General features: G+C 31.0%; 1 protein-coding gene across 1 annotated transcript; it reads left to right on the top strand.

Moving 5' to 3' along the window:
* The first annotated feature begins 9,630 nt into the window (after positions 1-9,630).
* Positions 9,631-12,892, top strand: LOC110709421 (trihelix transcription factor PTL-like). Its single transcript, XM_021887646.1, has 2 exons — positions 9,631-10,280; positions 11,113-12,892. Exons 1-2 carry the CDS (start codon positions 9,772-9,774, stop codon positions 12,500-12,502), a joined length of 1,899 nt encoding a protein of 632 aa, XP_021743338.1. The 5' UTR covers positions 9,631-9,771; the 3' UTR covers positions 12,503-12,892.
* The last annotated feature ends 8,365 nt before the right edge of the window (positions 12,893-21,257 follow it).

Genomic DNA, 21,257 nt, shown 5'->3' with positions numbered 1-21,257 from the left:
TTTCGATTTCAGTTTTTTTGCGTTTTAATTTTTTTTCAATTTTTGGGATTAAATTCTGGGTTTTTTTTTTCGAAGCTTAATTGTATTAATGTTTTTTTATTTTTTTATTTTTTATAATTGGTGCAGATATGTTATTCAGATATGAAATCGAAGAAGCAAGATACAAGAATGAATGGTGTTTTTGTTTTTTATTTTTTTGATTAACAACATCGTAATTTTTTTTTTAAAATTTATATTGTAATTTTTTTTTGTATTTATATGTTGTAATTTTTTTTTGATTATGTATTGCAAATTTTCAATGATATTGATGTTGCAAATTTTCGATGATATTGATGTTGTTTTAATCGATATTCGATTTATGTTACGTTTTGATGTTGCTATGTATTTTAGACTATTTAATTTTTAAATGAAAAAAAAATGGCACTTTTGGCACCGGTTAACCGGTGCCAAAACAACAAAATTATTATTTTTGGCCATTTTTGGCACCGGTTAACCGGTGCCAATTCCGAGATTTGGCACCGATGTGAACCGGTGCCTTTTTAAACCCTTTTTGGCACCCCCCACATTGGCACCGGTTCAAACCGGTGCCTTAGGCCGGGTTTGAACCGGTGCCAAATTCATTTTTTCACGTAGTGAAGTATGATTTTAGGTGCAACTTTTGCCTTAAATGAAAATTTTCGGCACTTATTTCACCGAGAGGAGGTGAATCTTCACTATCTAGAACGATTATGTATTCTTCCATCTACTTAGCACACATGGATTTACCTCCTCCGATGAAATAAGTGGCCGAAAATTTTCATTTAAGGTATGCATCGCACTTAACACTATAGTTGGTGGTGTTTTGGCTACTAAGCATAGTTCAGGATGCTCATTGCACCTAAGCCATACTTAGGGTGTTGTGGCCAATTTTGCCTATAATTTATATCTTAATCTGAAAAAAATAATTTGATATTAACACAACAACAATTTAAAATACTTTATGTCTGTAAGAAATTACATGTGATTAGAGGTATTATATATATAAATAGTGTAAAATTTCATTAAAGAAAAAACCTTGGAGATGGGGTATATAAAACTTGTAGCTATATATGGGGATGGATCAGTCGTCGTTGAGGAGCAATAATGGAATTGGTTAGTAAGTAAGAGTGAGCTTTGTGCGGGTGCTAAATTTGTGCAAGTGAGTTTAGTGAGATTTTGTGAGTTTGAGAAATGCAAGAGAGAGAACTCAAATAATCTCATTTAATTTGTGGCTTCCAGTGAATGTATTTAATACTTCATCCGTTTATTTTTTTATATATATGTATAGTTGCAATAGTTTGACTTTTACATTGTTCATGTGTGTCACTTTAATTTGATTAGCTTTAACGATTTATACTCAAGTAAAAATATAGTTATATGGGATCTTGTTAGATTCATATTGATTTATAAAATTTTAATATCAAATGTTTATAATTTTTACGTATTGGTAATTAAAGATATAAAAGATTGAAAACATGCATCGACATTCGTGAAAAGAGAAGTGTTGTAAGTACAAAAAAAAAAAAAACAGAGGAAGTAATTTGTAACCTACATCCTAACATGTTGTTCACTATCAAGTGAAGAAATTAAACTATATTAGTGAGCATTCGATTTATGTAAATCATGGTAGTAGCCTACACCTCTATCTGCAGCCTTTGCTATCAGCTTGTTTACATACTGTAAATATCGACTGGTGGAGTAACTATAGTACTAAGTATTTCCACCATTAATTAGTTGGCCATACAACAACGAAACATTATTGTAGGGAACATTTCAAACATCAACTTTGAGCCTCACTGTGATCATGCTTTAGGCTTGGTGGCGTCCAAATGGAAGTAAGCTAGAGATGGAGTTGCCAACAAGTTTTAAGAACTTGTGGGGTGTGAAAGTTACACCTCATTAACGATCATGAAGATCGCTAACTCCATAGTGGTCCGAAACCATGACTAGATATTCGGAGATGATGGTACGAATCCAACCTAAAAGAGATTGAACCCGCCCTATATCAGCCTCTACTTAATTCTTATGATATTCATGTGCACTTTTCGATCAACATACATACAATAAATTAGTCCTAAGCATATTTTTAATCTATGTTGGTTGATTATTATTAATACACAAATAAATCTATTATTGGTGATCACTTGAATTAAAATTATATTAGTCTAAATCAAATTATTAATTATCTTATTAAGAATGATTTCAGGTACAAATTCTCTTTACACCTACAAGAAGGGCCGTGATCAAGCAATAAGAATAAATCATGAATAATCAAGCAATGTATAATTATTGACATAACAATCATCATCATTAATATTAGGAAATTTTGAATTTTGGTACCTCGAAAATAAACCCAATTGAATTTTCATACCGTTTAAAATTTATTTATTTTAGTACCCATCAAAATCACAAAATATAGGTTTTGGTACATCCGTCCAATTTCTGTTAAACTTTCCATTAGTGGGGCCCATTAGTTAATTATTTAATAATTTAATATATTAAAAAAAACTTTAGAAAAACTTTGAAAAGAAAAAAAAATAGCCACTGCCATCCCTCCCTGTTAGCCACCCTTCCCCCTCCCCATATGTCGGCTGCCAATGCCAAAACATTCCCCCGGCGCCGGCGAGCCTACTTCCTCCCTTTCCCTCCTCCGATATCAGACGCAATAGCCCACTTCCTCCCTTTTCCCTCCTTCGATCTCAGCTGCAACAGCCCTCCAACACAACCACCGCTCGCTGAAACAACCCCCCTCTCCTGTTCTCCGGCCCCCTCCCTCCCTGAAACAACCACCCCCCCTTTTTGCGCAGCCCTTGAAACCCTAAAATCCACTTGAAACAACCTGTAAAACCAAACCCGTTTAGGGGTTTTAAAAAACCCAGAAAACGGGTGATTTTCTGTGTTGTTTCAGGTGGGTTTCCAGCTATTGTAATCCCCCATAATTTCAACATAATTATAATGTATTAGTTTATTATTTATACAAATATTTCTATTTTTTATTTTATAACCATGAATTATTTTGAGGTAAAGTAATGAGATTTTAATTATTTTCAAATTAAAACTACTAAGTTTTTATTAAAATTATAACCCTTTCCTTAACTTAGTGGCCCAATTATTTAATTCCTACCCAAAACCCACTCCTAATAAAACTAGGAGAATAAAACCCAAATAAAATAAAACCCTCATACATTCTCCTCTCTTTCACGTGAAATTGGAAAAAAAAAACAAACAAACAAAACAAAACCCTCTTCTCTCTTTTCCTCCTCCTTGTTTCACGTACAAGAAGAAAAAAAATCTCAAACCCTTGCTTCCACCGCCTGACCGCCGCGCCACCGACTGACAGTCGCGCCACCCCTGCACCGCCAGCCACCCCAGCAGTTCGCCCCTCCTCTCTTCTCCTTCCTCTTGTTTTCTCTTCCTTTACTTTTGTTATTTTGATTAAAGCTTCAATTTTTGTTTGATTTCAATTATAAAGTTATTGTTATTAGGCTTTAATAGTATGTTTAAATTACAAAAGATTATAAATTTATGGGTTTAGTATGTCTAAGTTATTAAATAAAATTTCAGATTATGTATTTTGTATATTTTAGGGTTTAAACCTTAATTTTTTTCATGTTTTAGGGCTTGAAAACGTGTTAATCAAGTTATCTAATTATACTATGCTTAAATTTTGTTAAAGTATAATTATTTTGATCATATATAAATTTTCAGATTATTAAAGTTTCAATTTTTATGAGCAAGTTATGTTAGTTTCATGTTTTTATGCTTCTAAACCTATAAAATAATTATTGTGGCTATGTTATGATTAAAAAAGCTTTGAACTTTAAATTCTAATTTTAAAAATAATTTTCAGATTTAATACTTTTTATTTTGAAGCCTCTAATTGCATTGAATTGATATATTTTTTTTCGGTTTTTAACACACTAACTTGCTATATAATGATTATTTCAAGTAATTATGCTTATGGGGTTATTTTATATACTTAAAACAAATTTTCAGATTTATTTACTTACTTTAAAGTTGCTGTAATTTGATATTAAACACTATATTTTCATAATTCTAACATATGAACTTATAGTTGGGATGTTATATTATTAACTTTGACTATTGGGGAAAATTTAAAGGCTTTATTTGATGATTTAAGAGGTTTTAAAGTAGTTTAGTATTGCTGTAAATTTATTTGCTTTGGTATTGATTTATTGCTAATTGTTTGGTTTAGGAGAGGACTTTGTAGAAGGCGACTTCTAGTTTTAAAGTGGCCAGCCGGATTGTTTACAAGGTACGTACAAGTTACGAAACCTTACTTGTAGGTGCATGTTTAAGGACGGATCGAGAACTTAGTATCATGTATAGGATTGACTGGGTTAAATTGTTTGGTTATACATTGTGAATTTCAAATGATGTGCACTAGTTTTAATGCAAGTATTATTTGTGCTCTAATTATGCAAGGTGCGCTTAAAGGCAAAGGTATGTGATTGGTGTAAGGATTAAATTATTACTCATTCATGATTATGCAAACAGGATGCAATGAGTAAAGGAGAAATTCAAGTCTTGTAAGACGAGGTTAAGGTTTTTGGGTGTCTTATGCACTCAAGGTGTTAATACACCGAGGTAGTAAAGGAATAATTAATAAATGTTGTTTGTCGCTAATAAATCAAGAATTTAAATTGGGAATTTGCCATGTTTGGTTGAATTGTGTTTGGAATGTTTGTATTGTAATGTATACGAGTCATCGCCAAGTCTAAACCTGTAAATCACGTAAAGTGCAAGATGGATCAGCAATAAAACTCTGGATCGGTGCACATCTAGAGTAATGACAATCAGGGGTTGGGGTACATGGGGTATTAGTCGTGTACTTTTATCGAGGTCGTCTAATCTACGAGTCTCCTATTTCAATTATTATTTTTAAAACTAGGAGTTAGGTGAGATCTCATACTAACTACGGTCACGGAGTCGCGACCGTGGTCGTTGGATGTTTATTGATGTTTCCGAAAGGAGGCATGGGGTTTTTCTTTTATTGATGTTCCAAATGGGACATGGGTTGGACAGCCTTGTCTATTGCTAAATCCAATTAAATAAATAAATGAGTCAGTTAATATCAATTAGTGAGGTCTTAATAAATTTGATAATTGAGTCATGAATTGAGTCTGTATTTAATGATGCTTATGCTTGATTATTAGTAGCATGTTAGGTATTTTCTTAATTTATTTCGCAGCTTGTATGTACTCAGCTTTGCTGATTTCGTGCTTTTGTGTGTGTCTTTCTTAGGTCATGGCCTTCGCCTTTCAATGACCATGTGATGATCCAATTTTTACACTTGTAATATTGGGGAGCAGAATAACCACAGGTTCTTACACATGCAGCATTCATCTTGTGGGATCTTGAGTAGGGAATTGGTTGTTTGCAGTTTATTTCTTTTGCAAGTTTGAATTTATTTTAATTCGATTTTATTCGACACTATTTCTTTGGGTTTGAATTTATTTGAACACTGGATTTAATCACTTACTACTTTTATTGGGTTTTGAATAAGGGCCTTAATGGTTCCAACTTGTAATACTTATTTTGAATTAATTCTTTTGTTTTGAAGTTTATTTATAACTGTTTCAGTTTTCCGCTGCTAATTTCTGAGATAGCCTTAACGTTTGAACACGTGGCGGTAGCACGCCAGTAATTCTCTTGACATTGTTCAGGTTTCTCACAGATTTTTAAGAGAGAATTATTGGGGTGTTACAATTGTGTGTGGCGGTGGAGGAAATGGTCGGTGATGATGGTTGTTTTGTGGGGGATGGCTGGTGCGTTTGTGAAAGGGGGTAGTTTTGGTGGTGGTGGTGTGAGGGAGTGGCACTAGTGCGAATGGGAGGTGCTGGTGGTGTGATGGAGCGCGAATTGTGTGTGCAAGGGAGTAGTTTTGGAGGTGGTGGTGTGGTGGCGAGACGAGGTGGCTGCGTGCCTAGTTGCTACGTGGCTAAGGGGTGGCTAGAAGGTGGCTAAGGGGTGGCTGGAAGGTAGAGGAACCCCACTAACGGAAAATTTAACGGAACATGGTCGGAGGTACCAAAACCTATATTTTTTATATTTGATGGGTACCAAAAAAAAATGTTTTTAACGGGTGTTAAAATTCAACCGGGTCTATTTTCAAGGTACTAAAATTCAAAATTTTCCTTAATATTATCAAAACATAATTAGCAAGATCTTAGGCATGATACTAAACGGATTAATAACAAATCCTAGCATGTCACTAATAATAAAGATCCAAGCATTATCCTAAACATGATATTAGAAACATGATTTTAGAAATATTAGAGATCATTAAAACATCCTAAAATGATACTAGGAATTAAAATAATATTATAATCCTGAATTCTATATCAAAAGAAAAAATAAGTAATCGAATTATTTACTTTGATGGCTCGTATCTCTTTCTATCAATACAATACACACGTTAGTAAACTTCAAGAAAGATTATATCAAACAAATAAATTAAATAAGAATTAAAATATAGATTTGGGACCAAACCCTCAAAATTATCAACTTTTCACGTCGAGGTCGAAGACAACTTCAAGAAGGGCTTGGAGTATTCAAGTCTCGTGATGGAGGCATGGTGTTTATTTAAGAAAAGTATCAAAGGATGTGTGTTTAGAATGCGTGTGATGTGTGTTTAGGATAAAGCTAGACTAAGAAAATAAGACAGAAGTGAGAATAAGCTTTAGCTTAGAGAGGAGATTAGATAATGATTGTTGGTGAATGAAAACGGAAGAAAATTAATGACCTCTATTTACAAGAAAAAATAGAGGTCGAAGATCAAAAAAGACCCATAATCTTACTCAAAGTAAAATAGATTCTATCGCGATACGATATGTGTATCGCATCGCGGAAGATAGAATCCGTACGGAATCCAACTTCCAACCAATTTGGGTTAATCAAATTTTTGTACGTATTCTAATTTTATTAGTATTAAAAAATTGAAAAACAAGTATTTTATCCGATATAAAGTTTTAAGTCTTTATCTTTTTAAAAACATGATAAATTAGAACTTTAAAGAAGATTCTACAAGCTAATAATAGAACTTAAAACAACATTCTAGAGGATTCTAGAAGCTTGTAATAAATCCTAATTGGTCTAGGAATGAGGTTAAGGTTAAGGTTAATAGACCCTCCACATAGTCATTGGGCTGCAGGAAAGCCTCGATTTGGGCTTGATTTAGTATTTTTGGTCATAACTCCTTCATTATAACAGATTTGGGCTTATAATATATCATTGGAAAGTGTTTTTAAAGCCGTTTCGAACTACATAATTATTGGATTCTAATTATAGACCAAAATAGAATGGTTTGAACGTTTTTATATAGAGGACACAAAATGAATAATTTTAAGGACACGAAATAAATTATTTTGGATTAAAACATTTTAGGAAAGGTTAGTAATGATCAAGGCTAAAGGAAAATTACGAGACTTTTCAACTCTTTACCTAAATCGATAATCAAATACGTGAAAGATATTCATCACTTGATTTGGATTTAGAAAGACACAATCAGGTGTCTATAGTTATATTAAAGGATGTATTAAAAAGAATAACTAAAGTGGAAAAAAAAAAAACAAAACAAAAATATAAAGAGCATACCAACTAATAAGTACAAAGCAAATAAGACTAAAATTTTGTAAAAACCAAAAGGAATATTAGTGATTAAAGGGAATAAACTAAAGAGAGAAATTTCATGATGATGATGATGATCATGTTTAAAATGGGATATAAGATGGAAAATGCCGAATTTAGAGAACATCATTAATATGGGCGACAGTGGGAGTGTGAAGCGACTCAAGAAAGAGAAATACTAGTACGGGTCAAAAAGACAGGATCCTAAGCACTGTACACGCGTCATCACCTCACTAACTCACTATTTCCACTTCTTCGTCTTATTTCCTGCCATTTGTCGATCCCTCATTGGCTATCCTCCATTCCTATGTTTTGCACCCTTATTTTCTCTCTCCTCCTAAACTACAGTTCCAAGTTTCCAACACCATAATGATAGCGAAAACTCCTTATGAGTTACAGTAATTGCTCCAATTTTCTTTAAACTTTTATACTTCCTCCGTTTATAAATATTCAGTATACGGAGTAGTATTGTTGCACGTATTTTAAAGTCGAGATTATATCAATGCTAAAATTAATCAAAATAATTTTTACTTAGGGTCTGTCCTGATTTACTAAACTGAGCTAAATTGAATTGAATCAAAATAAACATAACTGAACTGAATTGAATATTTTATTAGAGAAGGAAATTAAGAACAGAACAAAACTAAATTGAACTGAAAATTAGCTGAAGATATAATAGGCGCTAAGAGTATATAACCCTTCTCTAGTCCTAGTGTTACCATCATTTTGAAAAAAATTGTTCATTCATTACTTTCACCAATCAACCTCATAATACTGTGTGCCTAAACAATGTGTGCAAGTAAAAGAAAACGAAGGAAGTACTATGTAATTTAATGTTATTCATATTTACAAATTTTATTTTAATTGGATTTTGTGATTCATATGTAAAATAAAACATAGTTATGTCACTGACGTAGAATCTCGTTTTAATTTTTTTTTTTAACTTTTAATATTGTCTGTATTTTTTTGTTTTTTAAGTGAAACGTTTTCACCTTTTGCATTATTCATTTAATTCACTTTAAACAATACTCCTTCCATCCCTTTTTGATAGTTCCTTATGGGCATTTTTCACGGGAATTAATTAACACAAATAAGAATACTTAAAGTACATTGAAAAAATAAATTGACATTGAGTATGCAAAAAAATAGAGAAAGAAAGTATTTAAAGTACATTGGGAAATAAAATTTACATAAAAAATTTAAATTTGCACAAGTATTGTTGCAAATTGGAGGGAATTTTGGTAAAAAAAATTAATATTAATGTTTGTTGGAAAAAAACAAATGGGGTGAACAATTTGGGACTAAAATTTTTCCATAAGGACCATCAAAAGGAGATGGAAGGAATATTAGTAATAATAGTCAAATTGTTACTACTCTATCCGTCCCCGAAAGAACGACTCATTTGGCCTAAATTTAGTCCCAAAAAGAATGACTCATTAGCATTAAAATACCCACTTATTTGCAACAATATTTATGCAAAATTAGCTTCCCCATGTAAAATTTTTGTTTTTCCATATACTTTTATTACTATCTCTTTCTACTTTTTTGTAAACCCCATTAAAATTTATCTTACCAATATACTTTTACTTTTTTTTTATTAACTTTATTAATACCCGCGAAATCAACTCAAAAGTGTCGTTCTTTTGGGGACGAAGGGAGTAATTTTTACTAATTGCTAATTAAAGTTATCAATGGATTAAAACTTTGCATCGAATTACGTACACAAGAGTAACATTTTACTTTTAAAAAAATTGAATTCAAAGGAGTACTCGTACGGTACAACATTAAGACGATCAATTATAAATTATTGAGAGGAATAAAACTATGGAGATAATTTAATTTGTGCGGATTTTACTTATTGAAATTTGGATTAGTCGTCGGCTCGTCGCGTTAACTTTGTTCGTTGGCAAACATCAACTAAACAAATGAAGCATTAACCAACAAATTAAAGGAGAAAAAAGAGGGTCCCACCGTCCTTTCTCTCTTAAGTCCCACCACCACCACAAGGGTCCATAACCCTTCAAGTGAAGGACATGATCCGCTACTCTCGCTTATTATTTCTCTAAATTTCATTGTTTTCTCTCTCATAAAAATCAAAGATCCATGGAAATGGAAGACCAATATGGTATATCAGATCTACGCCAGTTTATTAGCCGAGCAACGGTCACTCAATTCCCGCCTTTTCCAGTACAACAACCACCTCCATCGCTTCCTCCTTCCTCCGACCTCTTTTCGGCCCATCACAACCATCGGGGTCTATCGCCCCCTATTACTGCTGTTGCTGCTGCTGCTCAACACCACACTCCTCAGCAGCAGCATCAGCAGTACGAGATGGTGGTGATGGGCCGAAGCATGTCAGACATGCTGCACCAGAATAATAATAATAATAATAATAATACTCATCATCATCATCCCGGACACTTTAATTCCGAGTCTACTACTACTGCTGCTACTGCTGCTGCTAATCATTTGGGTGGATTCGATGTCGGTGATGGTGGTGCTGCGAGGTGGCCGAGACAAGAAACATTAACACTTCTCGAGATCCGATCTCGCCTTGATCATAAGTTTAAGGAAGCTAATCAGAAAGGCCCTCTTTGGGATGAAGTTGCTAGGTATAGTAACAACCCTCTTCTTTTTTTTCTTTTCTTTTTTTTTTAATAATCAAATATTAATATTTATAAAAAAAAGAAAAAAATACTTTCTACAATAGTACTATTTGATTTTACTTATATTTGCAAAGCAGCTGGCTTTATATACTCAAGCTAATAACAAGCTTATTTTCAAGCTTAAATATTTGCCAAATTTTTGCTAAATTTTTTGAAATTCATTTTTCAGTGTTTACTTGCTGTTTTTAGTAGAACTGATTTTCTATGAAAATGACAAGTAAAATTTATCAAACAGAATTTTTTGAATAAAATTGTGGTCCTTAAAAACTAATTTAAATAATAGTAATGAGTAGAATTCGTCAGTAAACTAGGCTGTTAAGTTGATTTCATCCCCCTTTCATTTTTGTCAATTTATATCTCAAAAATCAAAGCTAGGGTTTCTCACATTCCCCAAATTATTCTTTATTGTACTTACAAAAACAAAATCATTATATTATTTAGTTGTATGTATTTGGTCTGTCACTTATACTACACATTTCACCTAATAAAACATTCCCATCAAAAAATATTTTAAAATCTTTAGTTCAATACTTCAATTTCTCCCCTTTTTAATTAAACACCGACTATATATTACGACCTCTATTTAGATTTAATTGTCACGTTGCTATTCAGTTCATCTTACACTGTCGTCAATGTTACAATTAATTCTTGATAGAGGTATATAGAAATTTTACTTGATTTTACTATTAGGCGATTCATATAATAACATGCTTTTATTTTGCTAATGATATACAACAATGGATAAATAATCATTTGGATTTTTGAATGATTGTTGTAGGATTATGTCCGAGGAGCATGGATACCAAAGGACGGGGAAGAAATGCAGGGAAAAGTTCGAGAATTTGTACAAGTATTACAAGAAGACTAAGGAAGGGAAAGCCGGTAGACAAGACGGTAAACACTATAGATTTTTCCGGCAACTCGAGGCGCTCTATGGTGAGCACAATTCTCAGCATCATCATCGTCATCCAATGACTTCAACTCCGGACACGCATCATCATATAGCCGGAAACATGGTCCCTCACTTCAACACCACTCAGGAGACTTTAGTCCCATCATCGAAACTACACCGGCCTACTACGAGTGTAAGCCTCTCGAACTCCTCGGACTATGAGACCTCATCCTCGGATAATGAGGTAGGGGGTTCGATAGAAAGTGATGAATCTAAGAAGAAGAAGAGAGGGAAGCGGAATTGGAAGGCGAAAGTGAAGGAGTTTATTGACTATCAAATGAGGAAGATAATGGAGAAGCAAGAAGCTTGGCTCGAGAAGATGATGAAAACATTGGATAGTAGAGAAAGAGAGAGGATGGAAAGGGAGGAAGAGTGGAGGAAGCAAGAAGCTGAAAGAATGGAGAGGGAACATAAGTTTTGGGCTAGTGAACGGGCTTGGATCGAGGCCCGGGATTCAGCCCTTATGACCGCCTTAGAGAAGTTGACAAACAGTAGGGAGAAAGAAGTTGTTAGTGATATTGATCATCGTAACCACCACCACCACCATCGCGGCAATGAACATCATTGCCGCGTAGGGATCCATGATAACACCCATCATCAATGGCTAGAGACGGAGGTGACGAGGCTTATACAACTTCGAACGAGCATGGAATCGAGGTTTCAACAATGTGGGTTCTCAGAGGAGGTTTTGTGGGAAGATATTGCTGCAAAGATGGCTTATTTGGGGTATGATAGGAGTGCAAGTGTATGCAAAGAAAAATGGGATAGTCTTAACAAGTATTTTCAAGAGAAGGACAACAACATTATTATTAGGGATGATGGTAACAAGAAAAGGAAGGAGAATTATGGAGAGGTTAGTAATCATAAAAACAACACTAGTACTAATAATAATACTAATAATAGTAATTGTAATCATAATGGTGGTGGAATATTATACATGAATCACATGGGATTAGGAGGTTTTAGTAATAATTGTGAGATTAATGAGCCTAGGCTTCAACTTAATGAGGGATCAACATCGTCGCCTTCGTCTCATAACTCCAATGCTAATGCTAATGTTAATGTTAATGCTAGTAGTAGTACTGTTGGTGCTGGTGGTGGTGTGATGAATGATAGCTGCCTGAGGTTTTTTCTCAGCGACGGCGAGGGCAGCCTTGGTTGGGATAGTTCTAATTATGGGTTGAAGCTCAATCAGGGTGGAAATCAGTGTGCTTAAATCTTTCCCTTAATTTTGAGTGATTAATTAATTAGCTAGCTAGGCAGAGTTTGAGATGGGGATGAAGATGACTAGTATTTTTTTTTTCTTTCTTTTTTTCTTTTTCTTTTTAAAATTATGAAATTTTCTAATTTGATTTGTAGGAAAGTTGAGAGTGGTAGCTAGCTAGCTAGAGAGGCAATGGGATTTGAGCAATACCATTTGGAAGGACAACATCATCAGTTTGGGTATGCAAGTAATTAGTCTTTTTTTTTTGAAGCAAATGCAAGTAATTAGTCTAACTTAAGCTTTTATTTATTAATTAATTAGTGTATGTATATTATTTGAATGTTGTTTGATTATAATGTGCTTATTAATGATTACTCAGAAGTCATCATTTTTAGTAGGAAATTATTGGTTTTTATCTAGACTTTTTTTTGTTTGATTTTGTGCATATCTTATATCCATCATTAAACCGGAAATATGGCTATGATTTAGGGATAATCTCAATGATTAAGGTGTAGAATTAAAGATCAAGGTGGTTGTCATCTTTATTTTATTTTATTTTATTTTTGGTTTAATTATTATATCATAATATAAAAGTATTTTGTTTTAATTCTATTTCTGTTTATATGTAAAGTGTTTAGCTTATAGAAGTTGTGACCTGCATATTTAGTTACTCCATCTGGAAAACTATTGAATGTTTAGACAAGCAAAACAGTTCTGCTTTCTCCAACACATGATGTTGACTACTGATAAGATAACAAATTTGACTGTTGTTTTTTTAAAAAAAAATTATGTTTCATGTGCAATTTTGGAGCAAGCATGCATGTTATCTAACTTGATAGGCTATCTTTTAAAAATAATCACTTATATCACTAAGAACTCATACAAGTATTAGTCATAAATAGTGATATCGATCTTCAAATTATATATCTTGAAATGGCATACACTATTTCTATGTGTCTTTTAGGCATACTTCTACTACTCCTAATTAATTAACTGTCGCCTTCACTTTTTAAAATATTAAGTTTAAGCAACAACAACTTTAATTATACAGAATATCAGTAATGAAATTGATTGTAACATTATGAGACAAATGATGAATGTATAATTTTTTATAATTGTTTATAATAGTACTTCTCTTCTATTATATTTATATATTTTGTGAAATAATAGCAAATTTTTGAAAAAAATTATTTACTATTTTTACATAAAGACAATTATATATCTATTTTAAGATACATTTAATTTGCAATAGAAAAAAAATGGTAAGTGTTAATTTTAAAGAAATTTTTACTTTTCAATACTAATTTATATTTCTACTTAACACCATATTCAAAATATTAAGTATTACTCTCTCAATTTCTTAATAGTGCTCTTTTGGATTTTGCACTATTCACATGCACAATTTTAACTAACATTGGTGCTTTATACATAAATTAAACATACTTATACGTACGGTTAGTGTTACAATAATCGTCTCAAGGTACATATAGTTTAAACAATTATTTTATTTTTTTTAATAATATGTAATTATTGATAAATTAAATAAAGATATCATTGGTTAAATTTTAGTACTGTCATATGTGTCGTTCAAGTTAGGCACTTAAAATAGAGGGTAAAGAGAACTTAGATTATATAAGAACCAATGAATCTTCAATCAATGGGAATTTGCTTGTTTATGTCCAAGTTATGATATTATTTATTCAAGTTAGGTGTACTAAGGTACATGAAGTGCCCTTGACCTGTCTCACTTGGGGTCCAAATCCTCTTTGTTTCTCACTTGGGTACTCTATGACTAACCAAGAGTCCTTGATTTTAAGGAATTCTATTGAATGGTGATGTATTAAAAGGGTAGTTTGTATGTTGAATCGAGAAAATTCAAGTTTATCACAGTAATAAATTTTTGTTAATCACAGGGATAAAAGTGTAAATTTTGCGATTAAAATGGGTAACACTGCTATTTGAATTAACAGTTTATCCCTAAAGTCTTAAAACCGCTACTTAAAATAGAAATATATCCCAAAATCACTACTTTTCTTTTGCCCGTGATAAATAAAGTTGTTTATCACGGAGATTAATTGGCGCGTCCTATGCTATATTGGCCGCATTTTGTCCAAATCTATAGCTTGCACCGGATTTTGAGAAAAAGATTATTATGAAGTGTTTTTTTCCAACCCTATTAAAAATGAAGGTTGATATCTCTACAAATTTAAGTTTAGTTTAGTTCTTGAATCCATTACTCTCCAAGGCTTAAAATAATTGGTTCATTTGACTTTTTTCACTATTTATACACGAAATATTAACTTTGACTATATTTTAATGTAATAATAAAATAATGATGGAGTATGCTGTTAAATAGGCATATTTATAAAGTTGTATGATATAAACTTTTTTTATAACTCTTATTTCTTACTAATATACGGAGTATATTTTTCTACATATTTATAAATGTCAAAGTAGTGCATTGACATGTGTACCAAGTTTGACCATATCAATTATTCTAATACGAAGTGAATAGTCTATTTCTATTCAAAAAAAAAAGTGAATAGTCTTTTCATTAAAATAAATTAATAAAGATTATTTATTTTAGCTTAGTTCATTGAATTAGAATTTATCTTTAATCATAAAATAGGTCCTTTCATCTCAAAAAGATGAAGACAAATTAAGTATTGCATGAAAGGAGAACAAGCCCAAGACAATAAAGATATCTTCTTGCTTTCTTAAGAAAAGAACATAGTAACATCTGTTAACGTTTTGTACATGACAATGATATCTCAAGTGCAATTCCCAATATATGGTTCTCTTCTTTAGATTATTTTCATTAATTTTATTTTTTAAAATTTTTTTAATTGACCCTTTAGATTATGTATGGACAAACTGTTGGGATTTAAGTCCTTAAATAATATGGAAATAATAAGATCTTAGAAAATAAAGGAATTGAAGTAAATAAGAACCCTAGCATGCCAAATAGAATGCACTGATGTTTATGTTTTATGAGTTCATAGATCCATGTATAGTCAAGCTTATCTCCAAGATAATTTTAAACAAATTAAAATATTTAAAGGAGGAAGTCTGAATTGTATATGTTTAAAAAAATGGTTTATAAATTAGTACTCCATATAATAAACTTGTTAGTTGTTACTACATCATATAAATTAAACTGTGCTATACTTGAGTATCTAACTTAAAGTATCACAATCAAACTCTAACTATTAGAATATACATGATCTATTTTCGATCCAAGACAAAATTGTTCCTAATTAAACCAACCTGGTATGACAACCATCTTATTATATTGTATTTTTTTTTTTTTTTTTACTAAACTAATTGACAATACACCCTGAACCAAACTGAATTAAAAGCAAATCAAATGACTAATCTCTTTGTCAAATTAACCGGTTCATTTGTTACCTCTACTAGTTATAATTCAACGAATAAAACACCCAAAGATATTGAGGTAGGTACTCCATAATTTAATTTATATTTCCATGACTTGACACATCATCTAGAATCTGATCTCAACCCTAGACACACATATCAAATCAAATGACCATTTGATAATAAGTACTAACAAATTAAAAGAGCAATAATATAATAATCATAAATTTTTGACAGAAATGTTTAGAACAAGCTAGCTAATGAAGGCATGATGCACAAAGAGGATAAGAAGATTCTTTACTGAATCAGAACTAAGTGTTATGTTAAGTCTTCATTCAAACACACAAAACAAAAATAAAAAACATTTATGTTATTGTTTGTTGTACACGACTCTATCTATGATATTTATTTTATCTGCAAACTTTAAATAAAATAAAAGAGAGAATAAATGCATGATGTTACATTATAATATAATAATGCATGCATGCATGGATATGTATACTATATGATATGATATGATGGCACATCATAAACAAACAAACAAACATTAATATGCAAAGTAAGTAAAAGAGAAGCTATTGAACTTGGAGTTATGTCTGAAGCTTTTTTTACTTACACTTTAATGGTGAATCAAACTGATATAGGAAAATATGTCATGCTTATGTTTTTTTTTTTTTTTTTTTTTTTGACTGACAAATAAAGAAATAAAAACAAAAGAAATATAAGAAAATGACACTGCAAAAATCTCAGTATAAGTATCAGTTTCAGTCTCAGTCTCTCCCTTGGGAAGGAAGTCAGTAAGTAAAAGAGAAAATATTTTGAACTTGAGTCTCACTCTCTTAACACAAACTGAATTATATATATGAGGAGACATCTACAGTTAAGTACACACAGATCCCCATGATTTTTCTTCTATTTTTTTTTTAATTTGTTAATATATGTACATTTAAGTGTTTTACAGGAATTATTTGAGCTAATGTTTTATAATTGCTTGATGATTAATAAAAATAAATAAAAAATAATACTCTATATGGAGTATTTCCTTTGTTTTTTTTATTTGCATTGATCGGTACACTTGTCGAGACGCAAATTTGACCATTAATATCTTTAATTGTTAATTAGTAAAAATTATGACATAATTATGTTATGAAACTAGACATTATGACGAATCTAATGATATATTATATAAAAACAATTATTTATTTTATAAAGTTGAAAAAATTAAGTCAACCATGATATGTAAATAGTGTAAAAATCAAAGTGATGCATTACAGAGGGAGTATTCATTTTGTATAGCGGTTTCATGCTATTAGGTGTTCAAGTCAATTCTGTTCATATTTTATAAGTCATGTCGAGCTAGTTAGTTAATTTGATTGTACTATTACCTTTACCGCACCTTGTTTTATGAATTTAATCTGGTTGGAATCAGATTAACAATTTATTTTTTTTTATTTTTTATTTTGGTATTATGGAATAATTTGTAGCAAATAATTATTAAAATCAAATGTATGCACATTGAGACAAATATATTGAATCTAACAAGATCTTGCAAATAATAATACAAACTAAGCCCACTTATTCACTTAAACAAGAAGATCAAACCAAATATGACATTAGGTAGATTTTTGACAAAATCATATTAGATCTTCCTTGTATTAAATTTAGACAAAACTACGTAGATTTAGCCATGTTGAATGAAATAATATAAGACGGGTCAGGTTTTTATCCAGCAATTAGTAAATAATTAGAATTAGAGATGAAAAAAAGACCTCATATGTTATGTCAACTTATCTCAAACAAGTGAACACTTATCATAAAGACATAAATCTATATACACCTTTACGACTATACCTAAATGTATCCAACGTTATACTTTTGCTCATTTGTTAGTTTCACTTTGTCTAGGGATTTTTTCGGGTCCATATAAAATTTTCACAAACAAGTATTCCATAGTTACCTAAAAGGGAATGTATAGCATAATCAGTCACCAAAATGAAAATGACATTTTTAAAGGATTATAATTTGTCCATTATAGCTTAATATCCTAAACCTGATATTTTTCTTAAGGCAAATGACTAAATGTTACAACTTGGTTATTTTATTATAGGAATATTCTTCAATTTAGTAGCAAGAGCCTTGTCTTTTTTTAGCTCTAATGTTTGGTTACATCAAAAATGTCTTCCAATGTCTTCCATTAGTTTCAAAATCGGGCAATTTTACAATATACACACACTTTAGATTCATTTTATATCAACTCATATTTTTCCTTTGGTCTAATCAAGAAAAAAGCCTAATCAAACTTTTGTTTTTTACTTTTTTAATTACAAACTTTAATGCACTAAATGTTATTTCGTGCTATTTACATTGATTAAATGAATGAATTTTCGTGTGCTTCAACTATCATTGTATCTTGGTCCACTCTTTGTATTAACTCTTCCATCAAATATAAGTTTGAAGGATTGGCTACATACAATTTAGCCACCGTTAGATTCGCCACACATTATCATTGTAGGTTAGAAGTAAACAATAAACGTCCTAATTAATTTCCAATGACATATAGGTGTTTACAAACCTAATTACGAGAAACCTAATTACACAAGATATATATAGATGTTTACAAACCTAATTACGAGAAACCTAATTACACAAGATATATTTTTACAGAATATTAACAAGATAATATTAACCTATTATCTATCAATATTAACATAAACATAGCTAATAGTCATACTATAATTATGATCTAAATTATATTTGACGGTTAATATCGAATACAACATAGGTCTTAGATAGTAGATCGACCACAAAAAAAATTACTCCGTATTAGTCGACCAAAAAACAAACCCGTGTCATACTTCAATGCATATAGATAGACCTTACAATAAACTCAAGCTTGGTAGATGACAAGATGCATATGAACATACAAAAATAATACAAGTAAATATATAAAACTGTAAATTAGTTAATTAATGAGAGGTGAGGTGACGCAAGTTATGAAATGACAAGTAACTGAGGAAAGAAAATAGAAAGAAGAGAGTAGAGTGTTGTGTTGATGCCCATAACTTGGACTCTTCAAAGTAGCCTTAAATTGGAAACTCTGTGTCAGCTTGTCTTACTCTTAAGCTTATTAACTTTATGTTTTTTTTTTTTGGTTGTTGTAAATATCAAATTGCTGCTTTACTGCTTCTTCACTTGTTGATCAGTCTCCTTCAATTCATTACTTCACTGCTTATATTATGACAAAGAGATATAGTGTTATTTATGTATGTGTTGTATGTTCATTTTTTGTTTCCCCTTTTTTATATTTAATCTTCTGCAACCTTTTTTGTTGTTCCCAAATGATGATGACCTTTTTCCATTTATGTACGTATGTAATAGTTTTGTGCGCTTTTTGTTGACCGGATTATGCTCAATATTATATTACTTATTTATTTACAATAATCTTAATTCTATAAAATTTGTATCAGAAAAAGTAAGTTTAAATTGTTCTACAAGATTAATAGGCCGTAAACATATTCTTAAAATAAGTTTAGATAGAGCTACAACATTAATGGAGACTAAACATATGTTTAGTCTTATAATTATTTGGAAAATTGACTAAGGTTCCTTGAATTAAGGCCCTAGTATTTTTTTAAAATTTTTTATTTACAAAGAGTTCTATAAATGAAAAGCATGATTACAATCTAAACTAAGTAAAAAAAGCATGATTAAGGCCCTAGTTGTGGTAATTGGTTTAACCAATTAGTTACATAAGATGATTTTAATAACTTTTGAAATATTTTTTTTAGCTCCAAAAACAGTTGATGGTTTTGTGATAAAAGCATCTACAATCTCTACAATCATTTATGTACTATATATACAAGGCTAAATGATAGTTTTTACTCTTGAACTCACTCCTAACAAATATTTTCTCTGTTTTTTTTATTTAACATGTTTTTTTTTATCACGCTTGTCGATGCACAACTTTAACCATCAATAACTTTAATTCTCTATAAGTAAATTTTTTAAAATTTATATATTGTGATAGTACTAAACGATTCTAACAAGATATCACATGAATATGTTTTTCCTTACGTATAATTCATAAAAGACGGTCAAAGGTGGGGTGGTGAATCGTGTAAAAGTCAAAGCGGGTCAAGTAAAAAATAATAGAGGAAGTATATAATAAGATATGATGAAAAATTACCATAGCCTTTTGTTGTTCTCACTCCATTTATCACTTATTTCAAATTTTATTAGTGTCAATAAAATATGATGATAATGGTAAGATATATTACCGAAAACTAATTTAGATTTCAACGCCGTCTAATAAGTTGAGGGTTCATAAGTTCAAAAAAGGAAGATGATATGAATTCCAGGTTTTAAGGGGATATATATCTTATACTTGTAGTTTCCTTAACATGTAAATTATATCTTGTGCGTATCATTTAGCAATTTGATATCAAAATCCATATATGTCAATATTAAGGGCTTAAGGCACAAAAAAAAAAGTTTTAAATTCAAATACTTCCTCCGTTCTTTTTTTATTGCACCATGAGGAATTCCACGTTTGTCAATGCATTACTTTAGCTATAAATATCTTCAATTATACTTTTGTAAAAATTATAAAAATTTGATATTTGAAAAGAAAATTTCCATATGAATCTAACTAGATCCCACATAACTATATTTTTCCTAATAGATAAATCACAAATGGTGGTCAAAGAGGATGAAGTGAATAGTGTAAAAGTTCTAATGGTGCAATAAAATAAAAACGGAGGAATTGAAGTATATAAGATAAGTTATGATTAATAAGATAAATTTCATCAAAATACTACTTCCTCCGTTCTTTATTACTTGACCCACTTTGACTTTTACACTATTCACTACCTCTCCTTTGACCGTCTTTTGTAAATAATATATAAGGAAAAATATATTCATGTATGATCTTTTTATATTCGTCTCAATAATTACTATCATAATACATAACTTTTATAATTTTTACTTATGGGGAATTTAAATTATTGATCGTTAAATTTTTGCATTGACAAGCGTGATAAAAGAAACAGGTCAAGTAAAAAAAGAACAGAGGAAGTATAGAATAACAAATAATGGTCTACATGTAGAATAGAATCCCCATTGATAATTACCATTTGGTTAAGAAGATTTTGTATGATAATGGGCAATTCGTTAAAAAGATTTTGTATGATATTGAGCAAGGTGGGCATCTCATCTTCAAGGGCTCCATTAGATGACAAAGGCCTCCACATGTTGGGCCATGGACCAGCCACCCAGAGATTTGTATGCCCACCATTAATTGACCTTATCAGCTTATCTTTGAATTTCAAGTTTTTCACTTGTGTTGTAGTTAGGGATCTCAATGTTGTGGGGCTGGTTATTCCGTACAACCGTA

This window comes from Chenopodium quinoa, unplaced genomic scaffold, assembly GCF_001683475.1.
Source record: "Chenopodium quinoa cultivar QQ74 unplaced genomic scaffold, ASM168347v1, whole genome shotgun sequence".
Classification (NCBI taxonomy): Eukaryota; Viridiplantae; Streptophyta; class Magnoliopsida; order Caryophyllales; family Amaranthaceae; genus Chenopodium; species Chenopodium quinoa.
This window is presented reverse-complemented; position numbering and strand designations above follow the sequence as displayed.